This window comes from Cetorhinus maximus, chromosome 2 (genome assembly GCF_964194155.1).
Source record: "Cetorhinus maximus chromosome 2, sCetMax3.hap1.1, whole genome shotgun sequence".
In the NCBI taxonomy this organism is placed as follows: Eukaryota; Metazoa; Chordata; class Chondrichthyes; order Lamniformes; family Cetorhinidae; genus Cetorhinus; species Cetorhinus maximus.
The window spans coordinates 11,593,740-11,621,153 of NC_135880.1; the positions used below are offsets into that span (position 1 = coordinate 11,593,740).

The window sequence follows — 27,414 nt, forward strand, 5'->3', positions numbered from 1 at the left end:
GCGTATCAAATATTTATGTTCCCTTAAAAGATGCAGTGTTCTCTGCCTCAACCACTCCTGTGACAAACATCCCACACACCAACAATTATCTACATAGAGTTCAGCACCATTTGTGACTCCTCAGATACTGAAGCAGTCCATGTCCAAATGCAGCAAGACCTGGACAATATCCAGGCTTGGGCTGACAAGTGACAAGTAACATTCATACCACACAAGTGGCAGGTAACGAACATCTCTAACAAGAGAGAATCTAACCATCACCCCATGACATTGAATGGCATTACCATCACTGAATCGCCCACTATCAACATCCTTGAGGTTACCGTTAACCAGAAATCAGAACCGGACTAGCCATATAAATACTGTGGCTGCAAGACCAGGTCAGAGACTAGGAGTCCTGAGGCAAATAACTCATCACCTGACTCCCCGAAGCCTGTCCACCATCTACAAGGCACAAGTCAGGAGTGTGATGGAATACTCTCCACTTACCTGGATGAGTGCAGCTATCACAACACTCAAGAAGCTTGACACCATCCAGGACAAAGCAGCCCACTTGATTGGCACCCCATTCACAAACATTCACTCTCTCCAACACCGAAGCACAGTAGTAGCAGTGTGTACCATTTACAAGATGCACTGCAGGAACTCACCAAAGGACAGCACCTTCCAAACCCACGACCACTACCATCTTGAAGGACGAGGGCAGCAGACACACGGCAATACCACCACCTGGAAGTTCCCCTCCAAGCCACTCGCCATCCTGACTTGGAAATATATCGCCGTTCCTTCACTGTCGCTGGGTTAAAATCCTCGAACTCCCTCCCTAACAGCACTGTGGGTGTACCTACACCACATGGACTGCAGTGATTTAAGAAGGCAGCTCACCACCGCCTTCTCAAGGGCAATTAGGGATGAGCAATAAATGCTGGCCTAGCCAGTGATGCCCACATCCCATGAACGAATAAAAAAGAGAGAAATTTTCACTAACATCTGCCTTGCAGTGAGGATTTTAAATTGTTGATCCCATGTCCCAGCTGGAGAAAATTACTTTTTCCTGTCCTCCCTATCAAAACCCTTCATAATTTCAAAAATCCCCCATTAAACCATTTATTTTTCTCATTTTCTGCCACATGGAATTGCCCCAGTATCTGAAGCCTCTCCTCAGCAACAGGCTTTCCATTCTGTGGTACCAGAGAAATGGGAGGCAGGAGGAGAGCTATACAGCACATCTTTACTTCCTCTCATTATACTCAGTGGGAGAATAAATATCTTCAAATTTTTATCTAAAAGATAAAATAGTAATTGCAGAAATGATATTTTAAATACAAACATTCTAAGTTACAGAAATGTTGAACAGTGTTTAACTGACTTGATGGAACACGTGTGCTGTAAGCAACATTCCCTCAGGCTGCGCAGCAACCTGCGCTCAAGTCAGCCCCTTTAGTTTACTGCAGACGTGTGGCTGTGCAAATAAAATTAAAGGGCCCGATCACTGAAACAAACCTGCGTGCTGCAAAAAAGAAATTAGATGATATGTTGGTTGTAATAATGTTAACTTAAGAGCTAAGTTTAATCGTGATCAGATTTTTTTATTCTTTCATGGGGTGTGGGCGTTGCTGGTTAGGCTAAAATTTATTGCTCATCCCTAATTGCCCTTGAGAATGTGGTGGTGAGCTGCCGCCTTGAACCGCTGCAGTCCATGTGGTGTAGGTACACCCCCAGTGCTGTTTGGGAGGGACTTCCAGGATTTTGCCCCAGTGACAGTGAAGGAACGGCAGTATATTTCCAAGTCAGGATGTTGAGTGGCTTGGAGGGGAGCTTACAGGCGGTGGTGTTCCATGTGTCTGCTGTCCTTGTCCTTCTAGCTAGTAATGCTCGTGGATCTGGAAGGTGTTGTCTGAGTCGGCTTGTTGAGTTTCTGCAGTGCATCTTGTAGATGGTGTACACTGCTGCCACTGTGCATCGGTGGTGGAGGGAGTGATTGTTTGTGAATGGGATACCAATTAAGTGGGCTGCTTTGTCCTGGATGGTGTTAAGCTTCTTGATTGTTGTTGGAGTTACACTCATCCAGGCAAGTGGAGTATTCCATTATGCTCCTGACTTGTGCCTTGTAGATGGTGGAGAGGCTTTGGAGAGTCAGGACTGTCGAGTGGGTGTTGTGGTAACCTTGCTGGATTGTTTATTTAAATTTGAAATCTATTTTGGACTGTTGCCTTAAAGTGGGGGGGGTGTAGTTGGGAGTCAAGTTAATTAGGAATTTTGAGATTTGTTATAATATCAAATAATAGTAATCTTATGTATGTGTTGAAACTCTTATCCTTTGTTAATAAATGTTTTAATTTTTTTAAATCTGGAAAGGTGTCAGTGGACTCATTACTTCTGAATTTAGTGCACAAACTTTCTCATAATAAATACAAATTGCAAAGCTGTCGTGGCCAAGTTTCCCTTGTGGATTTGGTCTCCCTGGCGCATATCACGTGCCACATTGTAACATGGATTAGTTTGTTGCTTTTATAGAGAGCTGCCATGGACACAGTGGGCCAAATGGCGGCCTCCTCTGATGTAACCATTCTATGATTCTATTTTTATTAAAGCCTGCGGAAGTCTTCATCACGGTTCCTGCACTACTGACTAATGAGCCTTGAATGAAATAAAAGACCTTGTATAAATACGAAAGAAAGAAATATAAATGAGAGAGATTGCATAACCTTAGATGATCAATATTGTGCCCTTGTTTTTCGTTCATTATGCTGTTTGCTCAATGCTCTAGTCATCTTTATGGTTTTATGGTGTTTAATAGTGAAATCTTTGAACTCCAGCTATTGAAGACGCTTTTTGGAACAAACCTAGCATCGCAGTATGACGGCTCATCCTCTAACCCCAGCAAATCACAAGGGAAGGTGCAGCGCCTGGGTTCCTCCAATCTAAGGCCAGGACTATATCACTACTGCTTCATGGCCCCATATACCCACTTCACCCAGGCACTAGCTGATGCCAGTCTAAGGAACATGGTCCAAGCAGAGCCTGAGCAGGACACATCTGGGTGAGGCATCATATTGATTATTTTTCTCAGAAAAGTTATGTTAAACTTATATAGAACATTATGATAAAAATAAAATACTGCAGATGCTGGAAATCTGAAACAAAAACAAAAATAGCTGGAAAAACTCAGCAGGTCTGACAGCATCTGCAGAGAGGAATACAGTTAACGTTTTGAGTCCATATGATTCTTCATTAGAACTAAGGAAAAATAGAAAATAGGTGAAATATAAGCTGGTTGAGGGGGGTGGGACAGGTAGAGCTGGATAGAGGGCCAGTGATAGGTGGAGGCAAAGAAGAGATTACCAAAGATGTCATAGACAAAAGGACAAATGGGTGTTGACGGTGGTGATATTAGCTGAGGAATGTGCTAATGGTGACATTAAGGGTAGAAAGCAGGATGGGCAAGTGACAGATGGCCCTAGTGGGGGTGGGGTGGGGGCGGAAGGGATCAAAATAGCCTAAAAGGTGGAGATAAAACAATGGATGGAAATAAATTTTAAAATAATAGAAATAGGTGGGAAAATAAAAATATATTGAAAAAATATTTTTAAAATGATCAATTATTGGAAAAAGGGGGATCTGAAAGGGGGTGGGAATGGAGAAGAGAGTTCATGATCTGAATTCAACAACTTGGTCTTCATCGCAAGGGGATTTGAGTACAGAAGTAAAGATGTCTTGCTGCAATTGTATAGAGCCTTGGTGAGACCGCACCTGAAATATTGTGTACGGTTTTGGTCTCCTCCTCTAAGGAAGAATATACTTGCCATTGAGGGAGTGTACCAGAGGTTCACCAGACTAATTCCTGGAATGGCAGGATTGTCTTATGAGGAGAGCTTGAGGGAACTTGGTCTGTATTCTCTAGAGATTTGAAGAATGAGAGATGCTCTCATTGAAATATACAGAATTCTTACAGGGCTTGTCAGGGTGGATGTAGATCAGATGTTTCCTTTGGCTGATGAGTCTATAACCAGGGGATAATCTCAGAGGAGAGAGGCTGCTGGTGTTAAAGTGGGAGGGGAAAGGCCGCTGGGGTTATTTTCTTTTGACTGGCCACATCATATGAAAAGGATCCCAAGGTAAAATTTAATAATTACTTGAGGCCACTTAGCAATATTGTACCAAAGTGCATCATTTTAGTTCTAACACTCTAGCCTGTTGGTTCAGACATAACCTCAGAATAAGGGGTGGGACATTTAAAACCGAGGAGGAATTTCTGCACTCAGAGGGTGGTGAACCTTTGGAATGCTCTGCCCAAGAGGGCAGTGTAAGCTCAATCATTGAGCACGTTCAAGACAGAAATTGATAGATTTCTGGAGACTAATGACATCAAAGGATATGGGGATAGTGTGGGAAAGTGACGTTGAGGTAGATGATCAGCCATGACCTAATTGAATATTGGAGCAGGCTCAAGGGGCTGAATGGCCTACTCCTGTTCCGAAGAGACAGCTACCAGAAGGACGGTCACCAAGAAATCCAATAAGGAATTCAGAAGAAACTCTTTTCATGGAAAATTGTGAGAATGTGGAACTCGTGAACAAAGGGAGTGGTTGAAGCAAATAGCTTGGATTCATTTAATAGGAAAGCATATGGGGGAGCATGGTTACATTGGTAGATTTAGATGAGCAAAGATGGAGGAAGGCTCGAGTGGAGCATAAATTCTGTGATAAACACCACCATGGACTGTTTGGGCTGAATGAATGACCCGTTTCGATGCTGTATATTCTGTGTAATTCCATGTAGTAGCTTAGTGGTAAACTGAAGTCTAAAGCAGTTTCCGATTTGTGTCTTTTTCTTTTAAAAAAAAATCACACTGTTGTGCAAAGTAGAGGGTTAATGTCCCATACTGTGTTTGCTTTTTTGAAATTTTAGGTGGTTTGATGTGCTGCAAAAGGTTTCATCACAGCTGAAGGTCAGCCTGACGAATGTAGCCAGGCATCGAGCTGATAAGGTACTTCCTGTTTCATCTAACTGTACAAGGCTTTTGTTGAAGAATGTTTACGTTAAATGGATGAGCTGTGATGTTATGGTTATAAGAGCGCTTAATAATTGTGCTTTTAGAAAGAAATTAAAACCCAATTATGGTTTTAAGAAATGTAAAGCTAGGAATGGAGGAAGAAAAATCCTGGTGTTAAAGCGGGAGGGGGAGAGGCTGCTGGTGTTAAAGCGGGAGGGGGAGGGGCTGCTGGTGTTAAAGCGGGAGGGGGAGGGGCTGCTGGTGTTAAAGCGGGAGGGGGAGAGGCTGCTGGTGTTAAAGCGGGAGGGGGAGAGGCTGCTGGTGTTAAAGCGGGAGGGGGAGAGGCTGCCGGTGTTAAAGCGGGAGGGGGAGAGGCTGCCGGTGTTAAAGCGGGAGGGGGAGGGGCTGCCGGTGTTAAAGCGGGAGGGGGAGGGGCTGCCGGTGTTAAAGCGGGAGGGGGAGAGGCTGCCGGTGTTAAAGCGGGAGGGGGAGAGGCTGCCGGTGTTAAAGCGGGAGGGGGAGAGGCTGCCGGTGTTAAAGCGGGAGGGGGAGAGGCTGCCGGTGTTAAAGCGGGAGGGGGAGAGGCTGCCGGTGTTAAAGCGGGAGGGGGAGAGGCTGCCGGTGTTAAAGCGGGAGGGGGAGAGGCTGCCGGTGTTAAAGCGGGAGGGGGAGGCGCTGCCGGTGTTAAAGCGGGAGGGGGAGAGGCTGCCGGTGTTAAAGCGGGAGGGGGAGAGGCTGCCGGTGTTAAAGCGGGAGGGGGAGAGGCTGCCGGTGTTAAAGCGGGAGGGGGAGAGGCTGCCGGTGTTAAAGCGGGAGGGGGAGAGGCTGCCGGTGTTAAAGCGGGAGGGGGAGAGGCTGCCGGTGTTAAAGCGGGAGGGGGAGAGGCTGCCGGTGTTAAAGCGGGAGGGGGAGAGGCTGCCGGTGTTAAAGCGGGAGGGGGAGAGGCTGCCGGTGTTAAAGCGGGAGGGGGAGAGGCTGCCGGTGTTAAAGCGGGAGGGGGAGAGGCTGCCGGTGTTAAAGCGGGAGGGGGAGAGGCTGCCGGTGTTAAAGCGGGAGGGGGAGAGGCTGCCGGTGTTAAAGCGGGAGGGGGAGAGGCTGCCGGTGTTAAAGCGGGAGGGGGAGAGGCTGCCGGTGTTAAAGCGGGAGGGGGAGAGGCTGCCGGTGTTAAAGCGGGAGGGGGAGAGGCTGCCGGTGTTAAAGCAGGAGGGGGAGAGGCTGCCGGTGTTAAAGCAGGATGGGGGAAAGGTTGCTGGTGTTATATGCGTTCGATGGCCACATCATATAAAAAGGATCCCAAGGTAAAATTTAATAATTACTTGAGATCACGTAGCAATGTTGTACCAAAGTGCACCATTATAGTTCTAACATTCTAGCCTTTTGGCTCAGCATGGTTTGTCGAACTCTATCTTCAGGCCTTGTAGGGTGTGTGTTTGAATTCGGTTGGACCTGGAGGATCCATGGCACTAGTTGAAGAAGAACAAGCAGTTTTGGTGGCATGGCCAACATTTCTGGCTCTGACAGCAACACGAAATGTGCTGGCCTCTTGCTGTTTGTTGAATGTGGGATATGCTGTGTTATGCCCATACCGACAGCCAACGTGCTTGTGTGATGTACCTTGGGACGCTCTAACATGGTTAATGTGTACCTTTCTGCATTGTAGAACGCAATACACAACTACATCCGGCTCTTTGAGCCTCTGGTCATCAAGGCCTTGAAGCAATACACCACCACCACTTCAGTCCATCTGCAGAGACAAGTGCTTGACTTGTTGGCTCAGCTTGTCCAGCTCAGGGTGAACTACTGCCTACTCGATTCAGATCAGGTTAGTGCTTGCTTTGGGCTAGGAAAATTTTCAGTGGAAAGCTACTTTGGCGTTGGGGGGGCAGGGGGTGGTGGTTAAAGACAGCTGAAATATAAAGAACGTTCATTTAAATGTAATCCAGTTTTGTTTTTAAATGTGCCAATATTTGCCACCTCAAAGCTGGGGAGGGCAGCAATTCAGAATTTTAAGATCTGCAGAATATCGTCCCATAACAACTCAAAACTTGAAATGTATTTTTTTTTTTAAATGATGAGCTTCTTTTCCCCTTGCCCTCTTATGTCACAGACCTTCTTTTAGTTCAAGAACAAAGGCACATAAATGGAATAGTGGTAAAGATCAGCTGCAGCCTAATTTAATGGCTTAAGGGGCTGAATGGCCTATTCCCATTATGTTCCAGTGAGACTGGGGAGGTACCCAGTTACTAAGATCTTTTGTCGGTTCTGCTTTTGATCTATCCAGGAAATGATTTGGAGTTGCTAACCCTTCTAATCTCCCTTGTTCACTGTGAGAAGCCACGCTCTGGGTACAGTTCCAAGGACTCTGTGCATCTCATCCGAGTGTCTGGTCTTGCTTGTGAGTCCAGGCAACAGGTGTCGGCAAGCTATTTTCACGTGGGCAGGTGAAGTGGAAGGAATTGCCACTGAGGCCAATTGTGGCATTCACCCATGCAAATCAGACAAGTGGGGGAATGGGCAGGTGTGTAGTGAAAAGATAGTGAGCAGATACTTTGCCTGCCTTGCTGACCCCTTTCTCCTTTCTAACTCAGGGTGCTGACACTACTTATGTAAACCACATATAGCCACTCTAAGATTAGTCCTTGCAACACATGTTTAACCCAATTTATTTATTCGTATGGTTGGGGGAGCAGTTATAATTTGATGTCAAGGTTAGCACCCCATTCAGACAGCTTCAGCTGATGCAGTGTGAATGGTTGTGATGCCATCAGGAATGGATCTCTTGGGGCAGAAGTTCACTATGTGGGTGATAGTCTGACCTGGATGGCTACAGTCGCAATTTGAGCTGTTCCTCATGTGGAACAAGCGGCCACGTCTTCCCTGGCCTGCCCTCAAGCGGTTGAGGGTTGTCCAGATTTTCATTGGAAGGCTGAAACCTGGGACTTCACCATTCGGGTCAGTTACCAGATCATGGGTGATGTTTGCAGTCAACCAGGAGGTGCACCAGGGTGAGGCGGGGTTGTCGTCAATTTGTAGGCTGTAAAGTGTGTCAGGGGCTACAGGATTTGAAAGGGTGCATGGATTTTTTTGTTTGAGGTCCCAGTGAACCATTTGGATATGCACCTATTGTTTTTTTTTCAATCTTCACAATCTAAATCCAAGTTGTTGCAGCAGAAGAGGGAAATGTGATGGTAGAAAGATTAGGCCCAGGTTGTAGGAACTTCATCTGTAGCCTTCATTTCTGAAATTTCCTTTAAAAAAAATGCGGATGAATGTTCTTGTGCTGTAACGTGTCCTGTTAAATACTCGCAGGAAGCGATGTCACAGAATCTCACAGTGCAGAAGAGGCCTTTCAACCCATTAAGTCTGCACCAACACGTGAGAAACACCTGACCTACCTACCTAACCCCATTTACCAGCACTTGGCCCATAGCCTTGAATGTTATGACATGCCAAGAGCTCATCCAGGTACTTTTTAAAGGATGTGAGGCAACCTGCCTCTACCATCCTCCCAGGCAATGCATTCCAGACCGTCACCACCCTCTGGGTAAAAAAGCTTTTCCTCCCATTCCCCCTAAACCTCCTGCCCCTCATTTTGAACTTATGTCCCCTCGTGACTGACTCTTCAACTAAGGGGAACAGCTGCTCCCTATCCACCCTATCCATGCCCCCTCATAATCTTGTACACCTCGATCAGGTCACCCCTCAATCTTCTCTGCTCCAACAAAAACAATCCAAGTTTTTTTTTGTGTTGAAGGCAATACACTAATTTCTCTCAATGAAGTGATAGTCCATGCTGAGATCATTCTGCCTGGCCGCCTTCTGTGCCGTTACATGGGACCCAGATGGGGAAAAGAGATTGTATAGGTCGCATATGAGTAGAATTTGGTTTCTTTGATGTTCCAAATCTAGGGTCTATAAACATAAGATACTAATAAATCCAATAAAGAATTCAGAAGAATCTTCTTTACCCAGAGAGTGGTTAGAACTTAACACTCACTACATTAGCCAGAGTTCTGAAGCTGAAGAGCGTAGATATAATTAAGGGGAAGCTAGCAAAACACACAAAGAAGATAGGGTTAAATGAAGTAGGGTGGGAGGGGGCCCATGTGACATATGAACGCTGATATAGGGTAGTTGGATCTAATGTCTAGTTGAGATACTGTTAAATTTTATGCCATTATATGATAGAGTTGGGTTTCTTTTCACTTGTAGGTATTCATTGGGTTTGTTCTGAAGCAGTTTGAATACATCGAGGTGGGCCAGTTTAGGTGAGTGCCGACAATAGCCAATGTTAATTTAGTACATTCTGATGTGGTCCATCTGAACCCTCATACCTGTTCTCAAATTTACTTTTCCCAAATTCCCTTTTATGTCTTCTGGTCTTGCTGTGTTACTGTCCTTTTGAGTAATTATTGGCACTGGTTTACAGCTTATTGTTATTTGCTGCAATTTTTTTTTTAGGGAATCGGAGGCCATCATTCCAAACATATTTTTCTTCCTGGTGTTGCTGTCGTATGAGCGCTATCACTCCAAGCCAATCATTGGAATTCCCAAAATTATCCAGCTGTGTGATGGGATCATGGCCAGTGGTCGGAAAGCTGTTACACACGGTAATGACTCTGCCCTGCAGTGCGTTCTGGTCGCTTTTTTTAAAAAATGTTTTCTTATTGTGTTGCAAAAACTGCTGTAAACTCTTCAGTCACAAGTGTTGATAACAAAGTCAGAATGGCAGAATGTTTTCTGTTGTGTTGATTCTCTGAAATGCTGGTTCAGATTTTCTTCGTGTTGGGAAAGTCTAATAAGCAATTCCTTATTTAGTGTTGAATTCACTTTCAAAGCCAAGCTACTTGATGAAAAAAAACCTAACATCTTTACTTTGATCTCCCAGTAAAATTAAATTAAAATTCACATTTTTGACGCTGTTATCAACAAAACTGATCAAGGTTTTTTTTTAAAGAAGCTTTAAATATTTAGTTCGAAACTCAAGTATGAGAGATCAGAAAAGAATGAACAGGCTGGGTCTCTTTTCTCTTGAAGGCTGAGGTGTGACCTCATGGAGGTCTTTAGAATAATGGAAGGTTTTGATAGAGCAGACACACAGTGTTTCCGCTTGTGGGGAGGAGCAAAACTATAGGCCATCAATATAAGATAGTCACCAAGAAATCCAATAGGGAATTTGGAAGAACATTTTACCCAGAGAGTGGTGCGAATGTGGAACTCGTAAGCTAAATAAACATATGAGGGACAAGGGACCAGAGATATATGCTGTTGGAGTTGATGATGAAGGATGGGAAGAGGCTGGGGTGGAGCATAAATGCTGGCATTGACTGGTTGGGCTAAATGGCCTATTTCTATGCGTTATATTCAATGTAATTATACAATAGATTCAAAACTTATTAAGAAATCCAGGACGCATTCACAACCATTTCTCCGAGAGGGATTGTGGCTTGGGAGGGAGTTCTCCTTAGTGTAGAGTTGGCTCCAAAATTACCTATGTGGTGGAGGATTGAAAGTGAGTTGGCTCAGCATAGTGCTTCAGAGCACTGTTGATGCTTGACTGACCAACCAGCCAGCCTAATTAATGTGGCTTGGAACGATAGACTGCTCCCTGGGGCTGGAATTCTTCCTCCTCAGCCATTTGTAACACTACAAAACAGTGAGTGGGGTTTAACTTCCTGGAGTGGTAGCAGGAAGCTCCTTTGCCAGGTTTTAGCTCTTGTAACTCAAGCTGTACTCTGTATGAGTGAGATTCCTAGCGAGTTTGTAGCTTGGCTTTATGTCACCAACTGAGCTTGATACTAACTACAGTGGTCAGAGCCATCAAACTGCAGCCTGTGCATGTTTTCAACTTCTGACTTGCTCTTAGGCTATTTTATTTGTAACTGGGATGGTCTCAAGGTTACTTAGATATCTACTGGTAAGGCTGATGTGAGCAAGTTATAAATCACAGCTGGCTCTGACCTCCTTTTGAGTACGATATGTTGGAGTCTGCGCCAGAAGTGCTGAATGCAACCTGATCAATGGGGATTATGGTCTCTCAAAATTAGAAGTCAAATTTCCTCTGGTTCTGTCAATGCATGAGAACATTGTGGAAAATACGTATTATAATGTACATTGTACTTTCTTAAGCTTAGAGCTGTTGCATTACGTAATGCTGATTTAATTAACAGCTGTTACATGGCCCACCTCCTTGTGAAACCTTTAACCAATGTCATCTTTGGCTCAGTGGGCAGCTCTCTGTCCTCTAAGTCAGAAGGTTGTGGGTTCAAACCCTGCTCTAGGGGCTTGATCCTATGATCTTTGGTGCTGTACTTGAGGGAGTGTTGTATTGTCAGAGGTACCATCTTTCAGATGGGACGATAATCTAAGGACCCCTACTTCCCCCTCAGGTGGGTGTAAAAGGTATTTCAAAGAAGAACAGGGGAGCTCTCCCTGGTGTCCTGGTCAATATTTATCACTTAACCAATGTTATTTAACAAATAGATTACTTAGTCACTTTTATCTTTCCTGTGTCCAAATTGGCTGCAACGTTTCCCACACTGACTTCAAAAGTACTTCAGCGGATGTAAGACATTTTGGGACATCCTGAGATTGTGGAAGGTGCTGTTGTTATGGCCGGGTATTACAAAATTGCATCACTTCCTTATGAAGACCTGGCCATTAAAACTGCCGGTTTATACGCACTTGAGTTTTCCATATCCCTACGTGTCCTGCCATAGGAATTTCATATGCTATCCGTAATATCGCTTTATGATGTTTGGGTGGTACCACTACCTGATGATCAAGCATCTGCTCCTCATCTGCAGGTCTGTGAGGAGGTCTCCACTTCCTCATTAAAATTCCATTTTTAATATAATAATATTCTGAAACTTCTTTAGCCTCAGCTTCGGTTTGAGCTGATTCTGCTGTCTTACTTAATTCTGGATCAGCTTGCTGAGCCTCAACAAGACAAGATTTGTTAAACATCTCTTTTGGATTATCTAAGTCTTTAAAGAAAGTTTCAGCCAGCCAAATATCTGACTGTAGTATCACTTTGACCTTTGATGATGGACTTTGCTTAGCCATTGCTCGGGTCATCACACACAAATGAAAAATTCCTGGAACCTTTTCCTGTAACTGCTCTGTCCCTTTAACCTTACTTGGTCCTTCTGTAATTATGGGAGAAGCTACCACCTTCACTCTAGCTAAATCATTTCCCAGGAGTATATCAACTCCATCTACGGGTAACTTCTGAACAATCCCTACCGTCACTGTCCCAGACAATAGGTCACATTCCAAGTGCACCCGGTACAAAGGTACAGGTATATACTCCCCTCCAACACCATTGACTAAAACTTTGGCTTTTAACAAGCTCTTTGGTGGGAAAGTTATGCCTTTCCCAGCAAAAGTTTTTGGGTGGTTCCTGTATCTCTTAAGATGATTATAGGTTTAGCTGTCTCATTTGAGGGATAAGGGGTTACTTGTCTTCTTGACAAAAATTCTTTATAACTCTCATGTATCTCATTCACCTCCCCTGAACTCACAGCAGTATTCACACTCAGTTTCACAGCTGCAGTTAGCGCTGCAACTTGATCTGTTTACATTCAGTCAGGGTTCCTTTTCCTGAATCGCCCTTGCGCAACCCCAATAATTCCCAATGGATTTCCCACGCGACTTCCAGCGCTCTGCACGAACATGTCCCACCTTGTTACAATGGAAACACTTAGGCTTCCGAATATCACTTCCACCCTCAGCACCTTCCTTTCTGGCCTGAGGAGGAGTTTCCAGGGAATTCCCAGCTGTTCTTTCTCTTCCCTGGCTACTTGCCTTTCTTTCACCTTCCCATCTTCTATATTTCTGCCAGTCTCATTGTTGTAACCCTCTGGTCTTCAACATGGGTTCTAATTACTGGAAGAAGTGAATTTTTCAATTCTTCCAGGAGAATTATTTCTCTAAGAGCTCCATATGTTGTCTCTACCTTTATTGCCCGTATCCAACGGTCAAAATTACTCTGCTTTACCCTCTCAAACTCAATATAGGTTTGTCCAGGCTGTTTCCTTATATTCTGAAATTTCTGCCTGTGTGCCTCAGGGACTGACTCATACGCACTCAGAATAGCCATTTTTACTGTATCATAATCCACAGAAACCCCTTCTGAAAGTGAAGCGTAAACCTCATGCACTCTAACCACCTACCTACTCTGTAAGAGCAACGTCCAGATTTCTTTTGGCCAATTCATTTGCTTAGCCACTTTTTCAAATGAAATAAAGAATGCCTCTACATCCCTTTCCTCAAACTTTGGGAGGGCTTGTACAAACTTAAACATCTCTCCACTGGGCTTTGGGTTCGAGGTTTGTTCATCATCAGAACTTCCCCTATATCAGGCCTCATTTTTAAAGCCCAGCCTTTTAAGCCTGTATTCCCTTCTTGTTACATGTCTCTTTCCTCTATTGCTAACTTCTCTCTCTGGGGGTTAAGTTCTCTTGTCTTATCTCACTCCCTTTCTCGCCCCTGCCTTTCTGCTTGCTCCCTTTTGAAATGCTCTCTCTCTTTCCTTTTGCCTCTAACCTTCTCAATTCCAATTCTCTTTCTTGTTCTTTTTCCTTCGCCTCCAATTCAAGTTTTTTCACTTGCAACTGAATCTCAGCCAATTCAATTGACTCACCCCCTAGAGGACGTGGTCTGTCTTGTATCCCTTCCAAGTTCAAATGTCGTGCCATTACCTCAACTATGTCAGCTTTCCTGCCCCTAGGGATAATTCTAGCTCCAATTTATCTGCCAATTCCGTTAGCTGAGTCTTGGTTACTTCTTGTAAGTCAGTTTAGGTTACATTTTCCATTCGTAGAAAAGTCTTAGCAACCTCCAATACTATTTTAGTTTACCAATGTATAAGAAACCCGGTCTCCGTCCTTCTGTCCCTTACCAATTATTATTTCGTGTCCAATCACCTGCTACATTTCAAATGCCACAAGAGCCCCCAATTTATGTTACGAATGAGATGGGAGGAGTGTGCAAATTATCAAGCCCCACTACTCGCAGGCCGGAACATTGACTTCAGTGTTTAATTTTCTCACTCAAATGGCCAATTGTGTACCTATGCTTCTAGTGCCCAGAAGAAAAGAGACTCTGACAGGGCTTCTTTCAAAAAACCCAGAACAATTAATTTACTTTAAAGCAAAACTTCTTTAAGTTGCAAGTACTGGCTAACGCAAATTGTAATCGGGAAGCATAACTATCTATCTCTTCCTAAAGAATTCTCCCAGTGCACGCACATACAGATACAGATGCACACACATACACAGACACACACACACAGACAAAGGACAAACAAATAGAGTCTCTCTGCAGAGATGGGCTTTGGAGGATGGGTGTTATAGAATAAAGGATAAAGACCGCAGGGTCTGGACGCTGTTGACCATGAGTTCCCTCGTGTGAAGACGGGCAGCTGGTACCAGTGGACGCCTGGGAGTTCTCACCAACTGGTCTCAGCTTTGCAGGCCCAAATGTAGACCAGTTACACTCAGATGAGGGTTCTTTGGCTACAGGTTGATAGCCACACGCAATTTTGGGCAATGTAGAGAGAGGGAGCCAGAAAGGTAGCCTTCCTTCCTCAGCTTGCCCCCCAACAAAACTGAAAGCAAAACCACAGGTTCAAACTTCAGGCTTGCCTCTGCCGTGTGATTGCCTTTTGCCTTCCATCTTTTCATTAAAGTTCTTTGCAGTTCAAAACAAACAAGCAACTCCTTCTCAAGCACCATATAGTTCAGGTGATTTCTTGGGAGAGGTCTGTGTGCTGATAGTTCCAAGGTGAACTTATGACCTTTTTAAAAAAAATCCTAGATTAGCATCCAAATGTACAGTTAATGCCAAATCCTTCCATTCTGTAAAAGAAAAATTTCAGCCTTGAGAGATATGGTTCCAAGACTGTATCGCTGCTAACATTCTGCAGATGCTGGTGGACTTGCTCTCAGTTTTCAGAATTTCCATTTTTGCTCAATTTCAGACTGTTTGCTTAATTATTGTTCAAAATCTTTAGGAACATAAGAAATAGGATCAGGAGTAGACCATACTGTCCATCAAGCCTGTTCCGCCATACAATACGATCGTAGCTGAGCTTTGGCTTTAAGTTCAGTTTCCCACCCGCTCCCTATATTCCTTGATTTCCTGAGGTAGCAAAAATATTCAACGATGGAGAATCCATTATCCTCTGGGGTAGGGACTTCCAAAGATTCACAACCCTTTGAGTGAAGAAATTTCTCCTAATCTCCATTCCAAATAATCGACCTCTTATCCTGAGGCTGTGCCCCCATGCTCTAGATTCTCCAGACAGGGAAAATATACAGCTGTCTATCCTGTCAAACCCCTTCTGATTTTTGTATGTTTCAATGAGGTTACCTCTTGTTCTCCTAAACTCCAGAGAATATGGACTTAATTTGCTTAGTCTTTCATTATTGGACAACCCTCTCAATCAAGGGACCAATCGAATGTGCCTTTTCTTTGTTGAAGAGCCTATGCTTATTTTTGAACCATTTTTACGATTTCAGTGGACAAATTTCCTTTTGTACTTTGCAATAGCAATCCCGGCGCTACAGCCTATAGTTCATGATCTGTTTGTTCTGCGAGGGACCAATAAAGCTGATGCTGGCAAGGAACTGGACACACAGAAGGAAGTAGTGGTTTCCATGTTGCTGAGACTCATCCAATACCACCAGGTACATCCAACTTATTTTTCCTAAAAGCAATGCTACAACCCCCTCCACCACCCCCCCACCCCATTTTCCCCCATCCCCCCACCTTCCCCCTTCCTATTTCCCCAACCTTTGCAGTGCTTTGGACTGTAATCTATGGATTGAGCCAAGATTATGTGGTGTCATTGAAAGCTGGATGAAACCATAGTGCACAATGGTGTTGTATGCCATCCCCCAGGGCGTTGAACCGGTGACACAGAAATAGGAGTCAGTTCAACCCCTCCAACCTGTTCTGCCATTCAGTTTTTCTTTATTTATTCATTCATGGGCTGTGAGCATCACTTGCAAGACCGGCATTTATTGCCCATCCCCTTGAGAAAGTGGTGGTGAGCCACTGCCTTAGTGCATTAGGTAAAGGTACTCCCACAACACTCGGGAGTGAGTTCCAGGATTTTGTCCCTGCGACATTGAAGGAACGATGATATGGTTCCACGTCAGGATGGTGTGTGAATTAGAGGGGAACTTGGAGTTGGGGTTTCTATTCACTGCTGCCCTTGTCCTTCTGGATGGTAAAGGTCGTGGGTTTGGAAGGTGCCATTGAAGAAGCCTTGACGAGTTGCTGCATTGCACCTTGTAGATGGTACACACTGCAGCTACTGTGTGTTAATATTGGAGAGAGTGAATGTTTACATTGATGGATGGTGCTGATCGTGTGGCTGCTTTGTCCTGGATGGTGTTGAGTTCCTGAGTATTGTTAGAGCTGCACTCATCCAGGCCAATGGGGAGTATTCCATCACACTCCTAACTTGTGCCTAGTAGTTGTTGGAAAGGCTGAGGAGAAGTTGGAAGTTGATGAATGTTATGTACCTTTGTTGGTTCTGCAAACCTTAATACCTTTATCTAACAAAAATCTAGCAAACCCAATTTTGAAATTTTCAGTTGACTCCCCAGCCTCGACAGCATTTAGGGGGAACAGAGTTCCAGATTTCCACTTCCCTTCATATGAAGCAATGCTTCCTGATATTGCCCCTGAATGGCCTGACTCTAATTTTCAGGTTACGTGTCTCCCCCCCCCACCCCCACTTATTCTGGATTACCCCACCAGAGGGAATAGTTTTTCCCTCTTTACTCAATCAAATCCTGTAATCATTTTGAACACCTTAATTACATCACCCCTAATCTATATGCAAGTAAATACAGTCCGAACCCATTCTTACAACTGAGCCCTTTAACCCCAGTGTCATTGTGGTGAATGCACTGCACCCCTTCCAAAGCTAATATATCCTTCCTGAAGCATGTGGCCCAGAACTGACCTAGTTTGACATTGTTTCTGCATCTGTTAACAAGCCATAAAAAGGAATAAAAAGTCTTTTTTTAACTTTTTTGGAAGTTAAATGAAAAAATGCCCCGTGGTCTATCTTTTGACAAAATCATAATTACCCACTCCTTTCAGTCACCAACAGTGACTCTTTGTATTGAACCTTACGCTGATTACAGCTGATCAAGTAATAAAGCAATTTTCCTCTTGGAACTGAATGCCTGGTCAGAAATGTACAGTGACAGCCCCACACACAACTTGATTTACTATACAAGCTATATGCAATATTAAAGCGCGGACACTTAACCCAATTGTGAAACATTCCTCTCTGTTTTTTTTATTAAAACTCATGTTTAGACCCTCATTCTAAACCAGTCAATATCTTCATTAAAATAACAGATGAAGGAGTGTCATAGAAATGGGGAGGTGGGGTGTCTGAGTTAGGCAGTTGTTGAGTGGCCTGCAACTGATGGCATCATCCTTTTCTGTACCTTCTCTTTACATACATTTATGATCACGTCTCTGTTCTCTTCACCTTCCTCTTCAGCCATGTATTCCTGAAGTCTAAATGATTTATTGTTTTTTGTGTTGTGTATGGCTTGTGTTCCAACCTCTTCTTTCCCCTCTCTCGGTCTGTTTTCATCCCATCTTAATTCCTCCATAGCCTTAACTTGGATCCTGGCGCACTCGCACCAAGACTGGGGAAAGTTAATCTTTACCTGTGAATCATATCTAATTGTTCCTCCACTGCTAGTCTTATTTCTTACGCATGTTTTATTAATCAGTACAGCATTTGGGCTTCATTCATTGTGCATCGGTTACATCAGAAAGTAGCTGTCTCCCTATCTCTAATTTGTCCAAATTTAGTGGAACTTGGGAGGTATGAAAAACGATTGCCTCTTTTCCATTTGCCCTCCTGCGTGACTCTCAGTCACCAGTCCACGGGGAGAGAAAAACTCAAAAGTGGAGAGTAATGCTTGGAGATCACTTTAGCATTACCTCCCAGCATCCTAAAAGGCTTTTTGATCTACTCCCTTACTTTACAACCTACCCATACAGGTGCTTCATGTTCAGATGTCCCTTGGATGTTTCCATAACTCTACGGCTCGAATGTTTAGTTCTGTACTTACTGTGTGCCATCCTTATTGATCTTGTTACCGGGCCTGCTGTCCCCCTCACTTCCCTTGCTTTCCATCTGCAGAGACTTAAAAAATACCCCTGCATATGCTAAGGATCTGGAATTGGATCTGGAAATGCTGGAAATGCGCAGCACATCTGTCAGCAGCTGCATATAGAACTGATAATTAATCTTCTGGGTGTAGACCTTTTACACATGTAAGGTTGACGATTCTGGTGTAGACTATCTCTTGTTGAAGTGCTCACGGACCTGCTATCTCCACCATTTCCTGTTTGTGTTTCGTACCGTTGTGTTCCTGGTGTATAGTCTGGCCTCTGCTTCATCAGTTGCATGTCTCATTCCAAGTCCCACTTCTATGCCTGTTTTAAGTATTTGAAATGTTGCTGATTTAGACAGATTAACTTCCTGCACTTATGAAAGAACAATGAATAGCATGGAGCTGAGTGATAACTTCACAGTGGCTCCAGCTCATTAGAATTGCAGTGTAGCAATTGTCATGTCTTGTTAGCCCAAATGCTCTAATAAACATAGTTTTCTTTTTTTAAATAGAGCTGCAGTAAACATCTTGAAATGGTAAGAATTGCAGGTTTAATTCTTATATGATTAAAATTGTTGTGACAAGCTTTTCAGCATTCAGAAACAGTGTTGAATTTGACCTGTTTGTGGACCTCTCGCTGAGTTGATGGTTAAGTCCAGTGGGAGCTCTGTACTGCTCCTGCCCATTGTAAATTGCTGACCTGGGGGTGCCTGGTGTTGTACTGTAACTGCGTGCATTTAAAAAATCATTGGCCCTGAAATACAATGTCAGTCATAATGATTCTCATAGAGGTCTACAGCACAGAAAAAGGCCCTTCGGCCCATTGAGTCTGCGCCGGTCAAACAAGGACCTAACTATTCTAATCCCATTTTCCAGCACTAGGCCCATAGCCTTGTATGCCATTGGCATCTCAAGTGTACGTCCAAATACTACTAAAATTTATGAGGGTTTCTGTCTCTATCACTCTTTCAGGCAGCGAGTTCCAGATTCCCACTACCCTCTGGGTGAAAAGATTCTTCTTCACATCCCCTCTAAACCTCCTGCCCCTTACCTTAAATCTATGCCCCCTGGCTATTGATCCCTCCACCAAGGGGAAAAGTTCCTTATCGTCTACCTTATCTACGCCCCTTATAATTTTATATACCTCAATCATGTTCCCCCTTAATCTCCTCTGCTCCAGGGAAAATAACCCCAGTCTATCCAATCTCTCCTCATAACTAAAACTCTCCAGCCCAGGCAACATCCCAGTAAATCTCCTCTGCGCTCTCTCTAGTGCAATCACATCCTTCCGATGATGCGGATTCCAGAACTGCTAGCAATACTCTAGCTGTGGCCTAACCAGCGTTTTATACAGTTCCAGCATAACATCCCTGCTTTTATATTCTGTGCCTCGGCTAATAAAGGCAAGTATCCCATATGCCTTCTTAACCACCTTATCTACCTGTCCTGCTACCTTAAGGGACCGACCGGTGGACATGCACACCAAGGTCCCCCTGATCCTCGGTACTTCCCAGGGTCCTACCATTCATAGTGTATTCCCGTGCCTTGGTTGTCCTGCCCAAGTGCATCACCTCACGCTTATCCGGATTAAATTCCATTTGCCACTGATCAGCCCATCTGACCAGCCCGTCTATATCCTCCTGTAATCTAAGGCTATCCTCCTCACTATTTACCACCCCACCAATTTTTGTGTCATCTGCGAACTTACTGATCAACCCTCCTACGTGTTTGTTTGGGTGGAGGTTGGAGGTGGCAGGAACACAGAATCTTCAGAAGAAAACATCCTTTGCTCTCTCCTCTTCCCACTGTTCCTCCCTCTTCAGGTAATAAATATGTTCTCCCACCTTTAGATTGACTATTGACTGAGTCTGTTGAGCGCCGGAAACTCCGTTAATTTGCGATTCAGGGAGAATGGTTCATGGACTCTTCTTGTTTTTGCAACTAAGTCAACTTTCTTATCCTGTTGGCAGATTTGTGCTTGCACAAAACTGGGTCTAAAGTTCTCAAACTGGCAAGAGAATCAGATTTAGAATCCAGAACAAGGGGATTTAAGTGTAAAATTATATCAAGGCCATGAAATCCTGAAGCACTCTCACCTAAAGTGCAGTGGAAATTCTGAACACACTTCTTGGACAAAGCTGTGGATTTTGGGTTGATTAAAAATGTTCAAGACAAACTGAAAGCTTTTTGCCATTTAAGTGCGTAAAGGGATATGGAACTGAGGCTGGTAAATGGAGTTAGCATATAGATCGGCCGTGATGTAATAATAGTAGAACAGGATAGAAGGGCTGAATAGCCTCTTCCTTTTCCTCTGACTGGAGGAATGTTTCATAGACTCTGATAATTGGGTTTAGTTGCAAAAAGCTGTTTTTCACATAAAGGGTATTGGAAATCTGGAACTCTGCCCCAAAAGGCTGTGGATGCCAGGAGTCGACTAAAATGTTGAAGACTGAGATCGATTCATTTTTGTTAATTAAGGGTATCGAGGCTTATCAAGTTGAAGTGCAGATTAGCCATGATCTAATTGAATGGCAGAACAAGCTCGAGTGGCTGAATGGCCTGTTCCTGGATATCTGCGCTTTTCCAATTCTGGTCCCTGTGCATTCCCAGTTTTCATCACTCCGCCATTGTGGCCTTCACTTCAGATGGCAAGGCCCTAATCATTGGAAATTACCTCCTTGAATCTCACCTCCCTATCCCTCACAGCTCTTTCAAAATGTCCCTTAAAACCTACTTCTTGCTCCATGCTTTGAATCACCTGTCCTAATATCTCCTTATGTGGCATGGTGTCAAATTCTATTTGATGGTGTGCCTGTGAAGCATTTGGGACATTTCACTATGTTAAAGGCATCACATAAATTAAAGTTGCCTTGTATATGGTGCAAACAAAGGGTGAGGATTAAAAACTGGCCTCTATCAACCCCAATTCAACAAGCGTCAGTGTAAAAGCAGCGGGAAGTTTTTAAGTTCAGGGTTTTTTTTTCTTCCCTCCCCTCCCCTTTCCATCCCTACATTTCCTGTGAGAAGGGGGGAAAACCGCCATTTGAACTCTCCCTCAGACTCTCGTATCTCTCGAACAGTGACACGTAAATGCAGGGCAGGTGGAAAGAATAATGTTAACTGCTGCATTTTTTTTTTTTTGGTTATTGCAGGTCCTGGAGATGTTGATCCTGGTGTTGCAACAGTGTCACAAGGAGAATGAGGATAAATGGAAACGCCTCTCCCGTCAGATAGCTGACATGATTCTACCGTTGCTGGCTAAACAACAGGTACAGACAGGCATATAAGGAGACTCTGCGGCAAAAAGATTCGTGAGCGGCTCGTACTGTTCCACGTGCTTTTCTTTGTGCCTCGTGGTTTGGTTTTGTAATGCATGCAGAGGCGCAGAAAGGATTTTTACCCAGACAGTGGTGAGAATGTGGAGCTCATCACCACGAGGGATAGTTGGGGAGAGCAATGGATGCAATTAAGGGGGGAAGTGAGATAAACAGGTAGGGAATAGAAGGATATATGCTGATGGAGTTTGATGAAGATGAGTGGGAGGAGGCTTGAGTGGAGCATAAATAACAGCAAGGGCTAATTGGGCTGAATGGCCTGTTGCTCTGCTGTAAATTCTATGTAAAAATCCAGGTTTAGTGTTTCCATTTTGGGCGCAGCTGCCAATTCTGGTGCAAATTGCGTCTGTTTTAAAACTTTCTTCTTGAGTTTCCACTGAAACTGCTTTTTATTAGCATCGAATGCAAAATCTACCATGGCCCAGCGCAATCGGGCAGCGTGCTGAAGCATTTTTTAAAAATTTGCTTTAAAATTTTCCCTTAAGTGGCAGCTTGAAGTTTTGTTAAAGCAACTGAAATAGGTTTGTTAGAGAAAACAAAGTATTTTTACTCGTCGCCAATCCACCACACCTCTCTAATCCGGTTTACATCAGTGAAAGTCACTGTTTTAAAAAAAAACGCACTTATTTTCTAGTGATATTGGGGTCAGTTTCTTAAGTAAATTAAAACAAAAGTCACATTTAAAAGTTATTAAAACGTACCCTTTAGTTTCTTTGGTCAAAAGTGGCCAAAAGAGCCGGTTTAATTTTTAAAGCATTCCTAAAGGCCTGCAAAGGGTCACCATTCCCGGAATCCCCAATGAGGGTTAATTCGCTCTGGGCAAGTAGCCAATTTTGTGGGTGGGGCTTGCTTCCAGAGAATTTTGTTAAAACTAGGGCAAAAAATTGTAGAAACTCGAGTTAAGTGGAATATAAATTTTGTAGAAAATTACACAGCCTTCTGTGAATTGTGCCGATGAAACCAGCTCAGTCAAGCAGAAACTCTAGGCCCCTGCAGGGTACTAGTACAACTATCTAATGCACACAGTTCCTTCTACATAGTGAGACACCCCCACAGTTCTTCATTGGTGGGGGGGAGTCAAATGCAGTATAAAACTTTGAGCCTACTATTGAAGATAGAAAGTTTGAGCAAGATTTAAGGGTTAAAAAATATTCCAAAGTACAGAAGTGTAATGACTGAAGACCCTCTCCCTGATGGTGAGGGAAAGAGGTGTCCCGCAGTAGCCCAGAGTTGGAAGATCTGAGAGAGCAAGCTTGGTTCGAATGGGCAGAAGGAGGTTGCAAGGGTAAGGAGGAACAAGGCGTGGGGGTATTTGTAGGAATGATTAAACTTGCAAATTTTGGAAGCTGACTCAATGAAGTTGAGCTCAATTTTCCATCTTGCGGAAAGAGTGGATATAAATGTAGTTGCATCATTGCCTGTTTTTGTTTGTGGTAGATGCATCTTGATTCACACGAGGCCTTAGGGGTGCTGAATACACTCTTTGAGACAGTGGCACCCTCATCGCTGCGACCTGTCGACATGTTGCTGAAGAGTATGTTTGCAATGCCTGTCACCCTGGTAAGCCAACTGTCAATAAGCTGGGGGTTATCATTAACCAAAAACTGAACTGGACTAGCCATATAAATACTGTGGCTACAAGAGCAGGTCAGAGACTAGGAACCCTGTGGCGAATAACTCACCTCCTGACTCCCCAGTGCCTGTCCACATCTGCTCGGCACAAGTCAGGAGTGTGATGGAATACTCTCCACTTGCCTGGATGAGTGCAGCTCCCACAACACTCAAGAAGCTTGACTGCATTGTTATGATCCCCAACTGAGGTTACTACTGGACAAACCTGATCCCAGGGTGGAACCCAGCTCCTTAGATCCTAACTTTCTTTGGTTTGTTTAGATACATGGAGAGTAGCTACTGAACAGAGTCACCAGAGTCAGCTAGTGAACTTTTAACAAAAGCAGAAAACATTTATTGAATAAGAAAAGACGAACTATATTACAATGCTCCTTCACTCACAACTATTGCCTTTACAGATATATACAGATTTGTAAGGATAATACAAACTACAAAAGCTATCTTATACTGTAATGTTCACAGTAAGTACAGTCCATGTAAACGCATTGGCGACCTGTGGTCAGACACACCACACTCTGAAACCAAGTGACAGATGCCACTCCAGATGCTATGGATCTCTCCTCCACTGCCTGTGCCCCCCAGATGCTTATCACACCATGCTGGCCCACCCCCCCCCAACCCAAGATGCTTGTCACACTGTGAGCCAACCAGTCTCAATGAACTCCGCCTGTCACACAAGGGTTTCCAATCTCCACTCTCCAAGAATTCACCTTGGAAGCTTCTCCCAAACCGACCCTTTCTCTCAGACGCCTTCCGTAAGGGTCCGCCTCCAGAGTTTCGAACTCTCCTTCCAATGTTCCTCTCCCCTGGGTCACCACATGCGCTCAAGCTGTCTTCCACGCACACTCACTCACTGACTCAGCTGCCAACAGTACACCACTGCTTCCCATGCCTATTGCAGAGTTACAGGCCTTCAGTTGCCTCTTTGGACCTTCTGATGTCTCACAAGCCTTTATGTCACTTTGACTCTGCTTCCTGCAGCTTGGAACTTTAAGTTTGAAGCTTGGAGCCTTTCTCTGCCCCTCACTCTTAACTTCACTTAACAGGACCTTTTTCAGGTTCCTGTCCTTCCTTTGACTAGAAGGTCTGCTTGGGACTTTCTCCTCTTCCACTCCCTGGATTTTTGGGGACTTTTTTCCTTAGCTTGGGACTGGCTGTCTGTCCCCTTTGCTCCAGTCTCTCCCTGGCAGCTACTTTCAACCAGCTTTAGCTTCGAACTGGCTGTCTGAGCCTTCTATGCGCCTTCTGCCTGGCAGCTGTCTTCAAAACAACTCAAAAACGTTGTTTGTCCTGAGTGTGTCAGTGGGAGGGACCTGCCTCCCTGGACCCCTGTTGCTGGGCATCAGTCCAGTCATTCTATTCTTGTGTTTGCTTAACTCCTCTGACAGCCGTAGACCCTCATTAGAAATGCAGGCACCTTTTAACGTGAAACTAAAACTCTACTTGACCTTTTCTTAACACAGATACAGAAATACAAATTAAACTTGAACATTAAAGCTAAAACTCATCCCTAACACCCACAAATACAAATTAAACTATCTCTATCTCCTAACATCATCCAGGATGAAGCAGCCTGCTTGATTGGAACCCTATTCGCAAACATTCACTCACGCCATCACTGAAGCACAGTAGCAGCAGTGTGTACCATCTACAGGATGAACTGCAGGAACTCACCATGGCTCCTTAGACAGTACCTTCCAAACCCACAAATGCTACCATCTAGAAGGACAAGGGCAGCAGACACATGGAACACCACCACCCGGATGTTTCCCTCCAAGCCAATCACCATCCTGGCTTGGAAATATATCGCAGTTCCTTCCCTGCCGCTGGGTCAAAATCCCAGAACTCCCTCCCTGACAGCACGTGGACTGCAGCAGCTCCAGAAGGCAGCTCACCACTATCTTCTCAAGGGCAATTAAGGATGGGCAATAAATGTTGGCCTAGCCAGTGATGCCTACATTCCATGAATGAATTTTTAAAAAAAGCCACTCTGCATGGCTTTAGAAATCTTCATTACTTCTAGACTTGACTTTTCAAATGCACTGCTGGCTGGTCTCTCACATTCTGTCATCCACAAACTTGGATCTTTCACCCATCCACCCTCTGCTCTCATTTGTAGTGCCTCTCAGTCAAGCAACGTCTTGAGCTTAAAACTCTCATTTAAAATTCCTTATTTTTCAATTGCTTTATGTCCTCACTCCTTCCCAGCTTTGTAATTTCTTCAGCCCTGCAAGCTTTCTAGATCCTCCGCTCTGCAAGTTCAGTCCTCGAGCATTCCTAATTTTAGTTACTACACTATTAGCAGCTGTGCTTTCAGCTGCCTAGGCACTCACCTCTGAAATTGCTGTCCTATGTCTCTCCACCTATCTTCCTCTCTTTCCCCTTTACAACAGTCCTTAAAACCTACAACTTTTGACCAAGCTTTTGGCCATCTGACCTGACATCTCCTTACGTGGCTTGGTGTCGAGCTTTGTTCCATAACACTCCTGTGAAGCAGCCTTGGGCACTTTAATATGTTAAAGGCATGATATAAATGAAAATTATTTATTGAGGCCTGAGGTTGAGTTGCTGTGTTGCTTTAGGTGCAAAGACCCTACACTTGTATCGGAGTTGGTTGGGAGTAGTTGTTGGCTGTTACTCCATTCAGAAAGCAGGCACCGTGTTCAATTTGTGAATATGACTTCTGAAATCTTGAAGTCAAAAGATAATTGTTTTTCCCTCGCAAAAGTGTACCAAGGGAGTAATAATTGGAAACTGTTTCTTTTATAGGCATCAGTAGGAACAGTTCAGCTTTGGATATCGGGCATCCTAGCTATCCTGCGTGTCCTTATTTCTCAGTCCACCGAGGATATTGTCCTGTCGCGGATTCAGGAATTGGCCTTGTCCCCTTATTTGATTTCCTGCCAGAACATAAGCATGTTGAGGGACCGAGGGAATCAGATCATCCCACCAAAGGAGCAAGATGAAGAGACACAGAACAAACATCTACCAGAAGAAACTTTTGCCAGGTACTCATGGCTTGCTAAGTTCTAGTAAAGTGACAAGGCAGTGTAGCAAACACACTCAGGTTGCTGCTTCTACCTCCGGGTCAAAGGACATAGGTTCCGGCCCCAGTCCAACACCGTGTGCATAGACTGACATTGTGATGCACTATTGAGGGAGTGCCGCATTGTTTGAGATGCCATGTATTCAATGCGACGTCAAACCGAACCTACTATGCATTAAAAGTAAATTAACAAGTGATTTTAGCTATTTGAGAGTCCCTGCTGTGTGCAAAGTAGCTGTCACGTTAATAATGGTGACTGCATTTCAAAGTATTTCATTGTATGTCAAGCATTTAGAGAGATATGTGAGAGATGCAAGTCAGATTTTCCTAAAACAAAATTGTGGACTGTTGTGCAAGATACCCAAAGCCCCCTTGCATAGTAAAACCAAATATTTGTTCCATTAAGAAACGTAATATTTGGACTTTACACTTCGTAATATGTTTTTGAAACACCTAGAGTTTGAAATAGTAGCATACGATTAGATATATCAGGTACTAATCATCTGCATTTTAGCTGCTCTCAATGGACGAAGATCTCAGGTAAATGGAGGAGCATCTTTTACATAGCTCCCAGGAGCAGCAGGATTGCTGATTTTGGACCATCCTCTTGCAGGGTGGGGCCCAGCAGACGTCAGGCATCATCTTCATGGGGAAAGAGAATCAGAGTTGCTGGGAGACCATTTTGCCATTGACATTATTGGAAGCTCTGCCTTTGATGGTCTAACTGTCAATCATTTTGGCCCCACTCTCCTCCCTAAACACCCCAGCTCCATTGTCTGTCTTTAAAAGACTTCTTGTAACTCATCTCTTCAAATGCTTTAAGCTATCCCTTCTCCTACTTCTACTGTTCAACGCTAATTTCTCCTGTGTGAAATCCTTTGGATTGTTAGTACTCTGAAGAGTTGAATAAATGCAGGATATTCTTGTCTAAGGTGAGATTAAAATCTACGCAATTGGAAGTTGTGCAAGGGACCTACATAACTGGCTTAACGGTTCAGTCTGTCTGAGATTGGAGATGATAACAGGTGCACCCATAACCAGTACAACTGGTGTGGTGAGATTGCCCAAGATGCATGTATGGGAATAGGCAGCAAGACTTAAGAAAGAGGACTGACTCCCTGTTAGTTGATATGATCGAGGCAGCATGTAACTGAACCACGTCAATGAGAAGATCCTTGATTCAACTCTTAGTTGTATGTCAAGTTAGCTATCTCAGCTGGGATATATCAGTTGGCCTCCGGGTTC

At 44.1% G+C, this 27,414-nt stretch overlaps 1 protein-coding gene across 4 annotated transcripts in view; it reads left to right on the forward strand.

Moving 5' to 3' along the window:
- htt (huntingtin) overlaps positions 1-27,414 on the forward strand; it is a 231,156-nt gene that overhangs the window by 132,451 nt on the left and 71,291 nt on the right. For 3 of the 4 annotated variants that reach the window (XM_078561165.1, XM_078561173.1, XM_078561194.1), the window contains 10 exons: positions 2,820-3,043; positions 4,912-4,990; positions 6,657-6,818; positions 9,209-9,264; positions 9,458-9,606; positions 15,551-15,687; positions 18,669-18,692; positions 21,309-21,425; positions 22,929-23,051; positions 25,893-26,131. In XM_078561165.1, the coding sequence (XP_078417291.1) occupies positions 2,820-3,043; positions 4,912-4,990; positions 6,657-6,818; positions 9,209-9,264; positions 9,458-9,606; positions 15,551-15,687; positions 18,669-18,692; positions 21,309-21,425; positions 22,929-23,051; positions 25,893-26,131 (1,310 nt within the window). The remainder of the gene's footprint in view (positions 1-2,819; positions 3,044-4,911; positions 4,991-6,656; positions 6,819-9,208; positions 9,265-9,457; positions 9,607-15,550; positions 15,688-18,668; positions 18,693-21,308; positions 21,426-22,928; positions 23,052-25,892; positions 26,132-27,414) is intronic. The other variant, XM_078561183.1, reaches the window with a different exon arrangement.